Consider the following 11016-nt stretch of genomic DNA (forward strand, 5'->3'; position numbering starts at 1 on the left):
AGGCCAGGGAGAAGGCAGCCTGACAAGAGGAGCTGTGGCAGCTGCTCTGTGCTGGGTTCCCAGTGCAGGGCCCCTCCCAGTTCTGGGCCTCATCCATAGAGTGAGGAATGTGGTAGGCAGATGCTCTGACCCCCTAGGACCCCAGACAAGGGCACAGGATTCCTTTGTCCCCTACCTGCTCAGCTGATGAGCACCATCCCCTTCCTGGTGGCAACCCTCGGCCTGTGGAGGGCTGGGATGGGGACGTGGGTGGAGGGGCTGAGTAGGTGGGCATGGGGTCCTTTGGAATCTTCTATATGTCTCCTTGGTACCCGCAGCACAAGACCCTGCAAGCTGCTCACCGGACTCCTGGGAGCCATGGGGTGGGGAGGCTGTATCCCTGGACACACGTGTCAAAGCTGCCCAAGGTCACACCCAAGAATATGTCTGGGCAGCTGCCCACGCAGCCTAAGCCAACTGCATGAAGCTCACGCTCTGAACAAGACCCCAGGTGGAGCCCAGGGGGTGGAGAGAATGTCCCTAAGAGAAGACATAGGGCCCCCAGCAGGTTGGCCTGGTTCTGGCTCTGGAATCCTCCTGGGGGCCTGAGTCCTGCCTGCTGGAGAATTTCCCCATGTCCTGGGCCCATGGTCAGGAGGGCAGGGACAGGGCTGCAGGAGCCAAGCCCTCTCTGGGTCCCAGGGAGGGGCAGGGTTTGTTGTACCTACCCCAGGGAGACAAGAGGCTGCCTCCACATGGGTCCCTGGTGAGCAGGGCCCTGCTGGCAGCTTGCTGGTGGAGGGACACAGGCCAGACTTGGGAGGGGGGCCTGGGGCTCAGGCTGGGCAACATCTGGAATCATCTGGCACCAGGAGCCTCAGCAAAGCCTTGGGATCCCTGCTGCCTCTCACCCCCAGGGCAGTGTCCATGGGAGGCTGGCTCAGAAGGGCCTGAGTGAGAGATCACGGCCCTGAGGCCTGGTTATTGGAGTGGGGTCATATGTCCCTGATTGCCCTTGGGGCCCAGAGAAAGTGATGTTGAGGCTGCAGAGAGTCGAGGAGTAAAACTGCCAAAGCCAGCAGCTTCCTGTGTGGTCCTCACAGGCAAGAACGGGGAGGGGGAGGCAGCTATTGTAGATGGAGCATGGCCTTGGGGAGACCACGGGGGGTGCAGGGTGGGCCTAGGGACCCCCATGGATGGGGCTTCAACACCACAGTTGGGTGGAAGGTCCCTGGAGCAGGCCCAGGTACTTATGCACCCACCTGCCCATGTGTGTCTCATCCTGAGCCTTTGTCACAAAGCCCTGAGGGGGCAGCAGGGAGAGAGGCCGCTGGAAGCTGCAGGCAGCCCTGGGCTGGGAAACAGCTGCTGCCTCAGTCTGCACATGGGTGCATGCCCAGGGGACTGTGTGGGCCATGTGGGCCTGTGCCTGAGAGATGTGTGTGCCCAGGCAGGGGGCCCTCTCCATCCGAGGCAGGTCTCAGGATTGGGAAAATGAGGAAAACCTGGAACTGCAATGGCTCTGCTCTCTGGATCTGTCCTCAAGATGACATGTGGGGAGGCTGGGAGGGAGCCTGGCCTCACTCTGTGAGGGACCCCTCTGTGCCTGGTGTGTGTAGCTCCCCTCTCTGCTGGGCAGGGGTCAGTTGCCTGAGGGCAGGACCCTGAGAACCAGGCCTGGCTGTGCCCCTGACTCAGGCCTGGCACCTCCTCCCTGCAGAACCTCTGCACCTTTGCTGTGGATTGGTGACAACCATCTAGTTCCCAGGGGCAGGTGAGGACTCAGGGCCACAAAGACTACCACAGTGGACACAGCAGCAGGCCACATGGCAGGCTAAGCAGTTATTACTGTGGATCCCTGGGACTCGAGGCTCTTCCCTGCCTGCGCTACTCCACCTGCCCAGGTAGTTAGAGTTGGTCATAAACTGGAAGGTGATGGGCAGAGTCCACTACACCAGTGCTGGCCACGGCCCACTCCCAAAGACTCGAAGCTCAGCACCTGGTCTAAGGTCTTGAGGTCCTGAGGACCCCCCAGCACGGGCAGGTCTGCAAACCCAAGCTGCCCAAGATAGAAGGGGTGGCCAACACCTCAGGCAACCTGAAGAGATGGGGAGGGCAGGCAGGCCCCCAGTGGTCCTCATAGACTGTCCGGCTGCTCCGTGTGACTGGGCTCCTGGGCTGGTGCCTGGCTGGGGGGCTGCAGGGCTGGCACCATCTCCTCCAGGTTGCCTTGTGGGATGGTCAACCACGCTGGTTCTCCTTGCTGTGCCAGATGCCGTAGCCAAAATACACCGCGAGTCCTGCAAGGGTGGCATAAGCCTGAGGGGTCGGTCCTAGCCCTGCCTCCCTGCTTGCCCTCCTCCTGCAGGCCACCTGGGGTCCCAGCCTGGACCCAACTCACCAATCAGCAGCCAGATGAATAAGCCCAGCCAGGTCAGGTAACTCAGGTGCAGCATGAGGAAGATGTCGAGGAGGATGCTCAGGGCGGGTGTCAGGGGAGTCACGGGAACCTGAGGGGACAAGGATGGGGCTGGGCCGCAGGGAAGGGCTGCTGGCCCAGGGCCTGACTTCTCAGGAGTCCACAGAGCCTTTCTCCACCTCTGGAGATTCCAGAGACAAGGGCCCACCTGCCATGCAGAGAGCAGGGTGTGGGGTACTGACCTCCCCCAGCCCTGCAGCCCTGGTGCATCCTGCCATGGCAGAGGAGGAAGGGACGAAGGGAGCTGGCTGGGCTGAGCACGGTGGGTGCTGGCTGGAGGAAGTACCTGAAAGGTATCCTGCCGGCGCTGCTGCTGGTGGGCCCCCAGGACGAGGAGACTGAGCAGAAAGGTGGCGGAGCTGAGCAGGAGCAGCAGGGTGTAGCCCCAGGGCGGGAGGTGCAGGGCTGAGTCCCCGAAGACCAGCACACAGTCCAGAGTGATGGCCGAGGCCACCAGGACACCGAGGGTCCAAGCCACAGCAGCTCCAGGTCTGCACCCACCCAGGAAGCCGAGGTAGGGCCTCAGGGCTGGTCGCAGCTGCCCAGGCTCAGTGCCCACAGGGCTGCCTGGGGCCAGGGAGCTGGATGGAGGTGTCTTTCTGAAGCGTAGCATGATAGTGCTGCTGGCCATGAAGCTATAGTACAGCAGTGTGCTGATGGACAGGAACTGGACCAGCACCTCGAGGTCCAGCAGCAGAGCCAGGAAAGTCATGAGGGCCCCGAACACCAGGATGCTCACCACAGGTGCCTGTATCTGGGAGTGCATGTAGGTAAACACCTGGAGGAGGAGCCCATCGGTGGCCATGGCATGGATGATGTTTGGCAAGGAAAAGAGGTCGAAGAGCAGGACAGTTATCATGGCTGTGACAGAGAGTAGGAGACTGGTCAGCATGGTGGACAGGCCCATCAGGGGCCGCTGCTGGGGGCCAAGACATGGGTGGCCTCTTGGGAACATGGGCATGAGTTTGTCTGGGCTCTCAGAGTGGGCTGAGTGTATTTAGGGTACTGGATTGTCCCCCATCACACCCAGGAATTAAACATCCCAGTTTAGGTGGCAGATCCACTGGAGAATCTGATGAGGGCTGAGTCCCTCTGCCTGGAAGGATCTGGAAGCACATGCCCAGAACTGACATTCTGTGTACAACTGGGAGGGACAGTGAGTAGGTCCCTCCCAACAAGCCCTGGTGAAGAGTCTAATCATTAGCACCCTCCTGGGCCCAGGATGCAACTGGGAGCACAGGCCCAGATGGAGATGTGTGCCCTTGGGGGCTTAGAGCAAGGTCCTACCACCCTGTTCCCCTCCTGCCTTGCCCTGAGGTGACCCTTACCACAGATGGAGGCAGCCTCCACCATGAAGGCCGCCCAGCTATAGCCCCGCTGGTAGAAGGCATCAACAAATGCCCAGTCAGGGTCCAGGCTGTGCCAGGGTACCATGAGGGTGAGCACAGTGGAGACGAGGATGTAGGCTCCAGCTACCAGACCAAGAGAGATGGCGATGGCCATAGGCATGGCTCGCTTTGGGTTCCGGGCCTCCTTACTGGAGTCAGCAACAACATCAAAGCCCACGAAGGCATAGCAGCAAGTGGCGGCACCAGCCATGATCCCAGAGAAACTGAAGGGTGCAAAGCCACCCTGCTCAGCGCTCCAGTTGTGCGGGTTGGCCAGGACAAACCCCAGGATGATGATGAAGACGATGACGACCAGGTTGATGGCAAAAGAGGTGTAGTCAAGACAGGAAGAGAGGGGGGCTCCATAGCAGATGAACACGGAGGCCAAAAGTGCAATGCCAGCAGCCAAGAAGTCGAGGTACTGGGCCAGGAAGGGCACCTGCCAAATGCCCACATGGGCCTCGATGAAGCTGCGGATGGGGTAGCTGAAGATGGCATCCAGGTAGCCGCTGCAGGCACGGGCCCCGGCAACGCCAGCAATGAGGTACTGGAAGATTGTGTTCCAGCCAACAACGAAGGCCCACAGCTCACCCATGGACACATAGGTGAACAGGTAGGAAGAGCCTGTGCTGGGCACACATGCTGCCAACTCCACATAGCATAGGACTGCCAGCAGGGAGGCCGCGGCAGCCACACAGAAGGACACGAGCACCGCAGGGCCAGCCATCTTCCTGGCCACAATGCCTGTGAGCACATAAAGTTCAAAGCCCGTCAAGGCACCCAAACCCAAGAGGGTCAGCTGCAGTGTGGACAGGCGGCGCTGCGGCAACCTCTCCGTGGTGGGCTCCTTCAGTGTTTTCAGCCGGTTCAGCCTCTGGCAGAAGCGTGCCAGGCTTGCGGTGCTGGGCAGTCCCCAGGCCATGGTGGGCAGCTGAGAGGAGCACCAAACTGGCACCTACAAGGATAAGAGGGGAGTGACAGGCTGTCCAGGTGGGTCCTGACCAGGGGGGTCCTGACCAGCCTCCAGTCCATGCTCTGACCCTGCCCTGGGGACCCAAGCTTGGAACCACTGGCAGCTGCAGGGCTGGATGAGGCCGGCTCAGGGCCTGGCAGCAGGGCGGGCAGGAGGCCACAGGGCAGCGTGGGGATCCCGTTGGCCTGCCTCCTGGGCAAGAGACTGGGTGTATGGGAGGGGCCCTGAGGGTGGGGAGGGCCGCCCCAGGAAGCCTAGCTAGGACCCGCTCCAGTGGTCTGGGATCCCAGAGCACATTGGAAGAAGCTTCCTGGGAGCTAGGCCAGGCCCCCAGGGCCCAGGACAGGAGGAACTCTGGCCTAGACAGCTGCCTAGCCTCAGACAGCTGCGTTCATCCCCCCATCCCCTGTCCTGCCAGGCTGGTGTATCAGTGCTCCCTGCGAGGAGTAGGGGTGCCCTGGGCCATATGCTGGAAGCCAATGTCTCACACCCACCACCACACCTCTGTCAGAGCCATTTTCCCCGCACCCCGGTGCACAGGTGCTGGAGTATCGCTTCCTTTCTGGGCTGAGTCTGTCCCCACAGGACTTGCTGTAGCTCGCCTGCTGTCACAACTGTAGCCATTGCACACTATGACCTCCCCTACAACCCCTCAGTGCCAGATCCAGCCCTGGGCCCTACCTCACAGTCATACATGCCCTCAGCCCATGCTGCCCACACCTCACACAGTCAAGACCAGTGCTCCCCAGGTTCTGGGGAAGCCCTATGACTGTGTCCGGTTCACAGATGAGGAAGCTCAGGCCACCAGGTAAGTGACTAGCCCAGGTCACCAGGTGGCCTTGGGAGGCCAGTGGAGCCTAAGGTCCAGGTCTTGGTGGGGTCTGGAGCCCACCCACTTTCCACTGCTGCAGATGCCCTCCTTTATCCCTCATCCCAACACACAGACTCCATCAGCTGGGCACCATCCAGGCCCCTCGACCCTGGGAGGGGTTGGGGCTGCGGGAGTCAGGCAAGACGCTGATAAGACGAGGGTCTGAATGTGGCTGAGAGGCCCTGGGCAGTGCCTGACCTCTGGCACAATGGGATGGCAGTAAGCCACCCTCACCCACTGATGAGGGAGCACCCAGCTGTGGGGAGTGTTCTGTGAATTGGCAAAACTTGTGCTGGCTGTTCTGAGCTTCCAGCTACAGACAGTGTCCTGAAAGGGCGCAAGCAGACCCCTGGGGACCACCTTCATCCCTCCAGCCTGGGGCACCCCTAGGCCCCTCAGACACCAATGGCAGCCCCTCCCACCCCAGGAGCACCTGTAAAGCCTGGAGGACCCTGGGGGACCCTAAGAGCAGCTCCCACTTGTGGATATCTGAGAGGTGTCATGGACTGAGCATCTGCTCCATGCCAGTCCCTGCATCATGGGGACACATCACATCTCATCACGTGACCATCACAAACCCCCTCAGGCATATTTATTCCTGGAGCTGAGGGGTCTCTGTCCTTCTGCTCTTCCCACGCCTTTGAAAATGGAAAGGCTGGTGTGACAGGATGTGAACTTGTTTACAGCAAAATGAGGACAATCCATCCAAGCAAAGCAAAACCAAAACAGTCATCCTCTTACCCAGAACTCTCTCCATGTTGTCAGGTTTCTATGTGGTTTGTGAGATAGGACGTTAGGGGCACCTGCAGGCTGTCTGGCTCAGCGGGCTGGTGACAGAGTGGTGGACTCCCAGACAAGAGAGTGCCACTTGGAGCACTCTGCCTTAGCCAGCCCCTTGCTCCCTTCTGGTATGTGGCTGACGTTGTCTTGAGGAGCTTCTCAGATGGGCTTCCACTCCCTGCAGGGGTGACACCTCCCACATCTCACTCCTGTGTGGCCTAAACATAACCAAGCAGAGTTCCTTGTTCTGAAATGCCTTCAAAGAAACCCAGAAAAATACATTTCCAACCAAGAGGCCTGGGCAGTTGTATAACAGCAACTCCCCCAAGGCCTGACCAATGGCCACCTGAGAGCTGGTGTGCAGGGTTTCAGAGCCCTGACTTTTCATCTCCCCAGAGAGGGGCTCTCACCACACCCCCTTCACAGGGGCCAACATCCAGTGGATACTCGTGGCCAAGCGTGGTCGACACAGTAAACTGTAAACTTCCAGGGACATGGCTGGGCCAAGTGCTGGACCTCAGTGAGCAAGGCAGTTACACTGAGCAACACATGAAGATGCAGTGAAGAGAAAGCACCAAAAATACAAGAAGAAGAGAGAACGCTTCCCACCTCATCCTACAAAAGGCAGGAGCACCCTGTCAGCAAACCCAACAAGGACATCACAAGGAAAGAAAACCACAGACCAACATCCTTTATGAATATAGTTGCAGGATTGCTCAACTGAGTACCAGCAAATTGAATCCAGCAACATATAAAAAGAGCCAAGTGGGATTTATCCCAGGAATGCAAGATTGATTTAGCATCTGAAAGTCAATCAATGAAATAGGCCATGTAATAGAATAAAGGACAAAAACTACATGATCATCTCAACAGACACAGAAAAAAACAGTCAACAAACCTGGAATAGAAGGGACCACCCTCAAACTGACGAAGACCATCCACAAAAATCCCTCAGCTGCTGTGCTCAGTGGAGAGAGACTGAAAGCTTTCCCTTTGCTCAGGAACAACATCGGGAGGTCCTCTCACCACTTGCACCCAGAATTTTACTGCAGGCTCTGGTCATGGTGATTAGGTGAGAACATGAAATAAAAGGAATCCAGATTGGAAAGGGAGGAGTAAAACTTTCTGTAACCACAGATGACATGATCTTATGAGAGAAAATCCTAAGGAATCCACACAAAAAATATTAGAACTTATAAACCAGTTCAGGTTCAAAGGTGCAAGATACAAGATCAATATACAAAAATCAACTGTCTTTCTATATACTAGCAAGGAACTATCCAGAATTCTGCCTATGTACTATCAAAAAGAATAAATTTATGTATAAACACACTTAGAATACATTTAACGAAAGAAATGCAAGACTCGTACACTGACAACTACTAAACACCATTGAAGAAAATTAAAGAAGACCTAAATAAGTGGAAAGACACCCCACGTTAATGGACTGGAAAATTTAATGTTATAAAGATGGCAATCCTCTCCAAATTGGTCTGCAGATTCAGTGCAATCCGTATTAAAATCCCAACTGCCTGTTTTACGGAAATTATAAAGTTGATCCTAAAATTCATGTGGAGATGCAGGGGACCCAGAAGAGCCCAAACAATTTTGACAAAGAACAAAGTTGGAGGACTTAGTGCTTTCTGATTTCTAAACTGACCACAAAGCTACAGGAATCAGGACAGCGTGTTACTGACATGAACATAGACATATAGATCAATGGAATAGAATTGAGGGTCCAAAATAATGGACAATTAACTTTTAAAAATTTATTGCAAATTTAAATTTATGGCCAACTGATTTTTTAAAAATAGATTTTATATTTTAGGTTCACAACAAAATTGAGCATAAGGTGGAGTTCGCATATCACTATATACCCCCAGTCCCTACACAAGCACAGCCTCCCTACTATCAACATCCGCTACCAGATTGGTACATTTGTTATAAGTGATGAACCTACAGTGACACATCACTATCACCTAAAGTCCAGAGTCTACATTAGGGCTCACTCTTGGTGTTGTACATTCCATGGGTTTGACAAATGTATAATGACGTGTGCACACTACTACAGTAAGCCCTAAAAATCCTCTGTGCTTCACCTACTCATCCCTCCCTCCCCACTAACCCCTGGCAACCACTGATCTTCTCACTGTCTCCACAGTTTGGCCTTTCCAGAAGGTCATAGAGTTGGAATCAAATGATACAGTATGTAGCCTTTTCAGATCAGCCTTTTTCACCTAGAGATATGCATTTAAAGTTGTCTTATATCTTTTCTTGGCTGGAAAGCTCCTTTTTTTTTTAGCGCTGAGTAATATTCCTTGTCTGAAGGGTCCACAGTTATTTATCCATTCACCTACTGAAGGACATCCTGGTTGCTTCCAAGTTTTGGTGATTATGAATGAAGCTGCTGTAACATCCATGTGCAGGATTTTGTGTGGACACAAGTCTTCAACTCATTTGAGTAAATACCAAGGAGTGTGGTTGCTGATTCATAGGATAAAAGTATGTTGAGTTTTGTAAGAAATTTACAAACTGTCTTCCAAACTTGCTGTGCCATATTGCATTCCCACCAGCAATGAATGAGTGTTTCTGTTGCTCCACATCCTCCACAACATTTGCTGTTGTTGGCGACCTCAATTTCTGCCATTCTAACAGGTGTGTAGTGGCATCTCATTGTTGTTTTAGTTTGCAATTCCTTAATGACATATTATGTGGAGCATCTTTTCATAGGCTTATTTGCCAACTGTATATCTTTTTTGGTGAGGTGTCTGTTCAGATCATTTGCCTATTACTATTGGGTTCTTCATTTCCTAATTGTGGATTTTTAAGAGTTCTTTGTATATTTTGGGTAACAATCCTTTATCAGCTATGTCTTTACAAATATTTTCTCCTAGTCTGTGCCTTGTCTTCTCATTCTCTTCATGGCCAGTTGATTTTTGACAAGAGAGCCAAAAAAGTCAATGGGGGAAACAATAGTCTTTCGAACACACTGTGCTGCAACAACAGGACATCCACAAGCAAATGAATGAGGTCAGACTCCCACCTCACACCACATGCAAAAATTAACTCAAAGTGGATCAGAGACCTAAATCTAAGAGCTTAAACTATACAGGCAGACCTTGGAGATTCTATGGGTTTGCTTGGAGACCACTGCAATAAGATGAATGTCATGACAAAGTGAGTCACGTGAATTTTTGGGTTGCCCAGTGCATATAAAAGTTATGCTTACACTCTACTGTAGTCACTTAAGTATACAATAACATTATGTCTAAAAAAAAGAATGTACATACCTTAATTAAAACATATTTTATGGTAAAAAAAAAATTCTGACCATCATCTGAACCTTCAGCAAGTTGTGATGTTTTTGCTGGGGGAGGGTCTGCCTTGATGGTGACGGCTGCTGACTGACCAGGGTGGTGGTAGCTGAAGGTTGGGGTGACTGTGGCAACATCTTAAAATAAGCCAACAATGAAGTTTGCCACATCGATTGACTCTTCCTTTCGTGAACAATTTCTCTGTAGCATGTGATGCTGTTTGATGGCATTTTACCCACGGTAGAAATTCTTTCAAAATTGGGTCAGTCCTCTCAAACCCTGTCAATGCTTTATTAAGTAAGTTTACGTAAGGCTCCCATGATAGGATAAGGTGGTCATGGAATGGGGTAGATGACAACAGGTCCCCGTCAACCTCCAGGAAATTTCCTTGAGTCAGCCTTGATGGTCTAGTGGTTAAGATTTGGTGCCCTCACCACTTTTGTGGTCCAGGTTCCTCTCCCAGTCACAGAACCACACCAGCCATTTGTCAGCAGCCATGCTGTGGTGGCAGCTCACATAGAAGAACTAGCAGGACTTTCAACTAGGATATACAACCATGCACTGGGGCTTTGGGGAGAAGAAAAGAAAAGGAAGATTGGCAACAGATGTTAGTGCAGGGCAAATTCTTCCCTTCAAAAAAAGAAAAAGAAAAATTTCCATGCAACAAGGTACTCTGCAAGACACACATAACCCTCAAACCCACATCACATCCCTCCTAGGTGTTAGTTTGGTTCCAAGAGACCCACAGGGTAGCTACTGTTATTATGCATATAAGAAAACAAAAGCCAGATGAGGTTTTTCTTTCTGTCTTGTTCTATGTCCTGAGAACTTGGCTTTATCACCAGAGAGAATATTCTCCTTGGTCTCCATCATTTGTAAGGTGCATTTTCTGGAGTGCACCTTGGTGCCCAGTCAAATAACGGGTTTTGAGCAGTCTCTGTCCAGCTGTGCCAAGCTCTCGGAGGAGTTTATCATAAATGCCTTTGTTGTCTCAACCTTCCTTGCTTGTTAGTGCTGGAATAATCCTACTTGAGTAGGTCCTGCCTGGTGTCACAGATTACCCGGTCTGTGACAGGAAGTGGCCCACGCTCTCGTCAGACTGCAGACACCGTTTTCACGACACCATCTTTACTGCTTGTGCAATGAAGCTCTTTACTCTCTCTGACTATTTTGGGGAGTGAACTTTTTGGATCATGAGGGCTACAGCACCTGTGCCCTCCCCAGGGATGCCT

At 53.1% G+C, this 11016-nt stretch overlaps 1 protein-coding gene across 1 annotated transcript; it reads right to left on the reverse strand.

Annotated features, from left to right (window-relative positions):
- Positions 1–2116: 2116 nt before the first annotated feature.
- Positions 2117–4768, reverse strand: LOC124227212 (cationic amino acid transporter 4-like). Its single transcript, XM_046641060.1, is given in 5 exon segments — positions 2117–2226; positions 2229–2279; positions 2381–2489; positions 2745–3319; positions 3787–4768. Coding segments are annotated over 5 exon segments (1827 nt in total).
- Between the last annotated feature and the right edge of the window lie 6248 nt (positions 4769–11016).

Source organism: Equus quagga, chromosome 15 (genome assembly GCF_021613505.1).
Source record: "Equus quagga isolate Etosha38 chromosome 15, UCLA_HA_Equagga_1.0, whole genome shotgun sequence".
Lineage (NCBI taxonomy): Eukaryota > Metazoa > Chordata > Mammalia > Perissodactyla > Equidae > Equus > Equus quagga.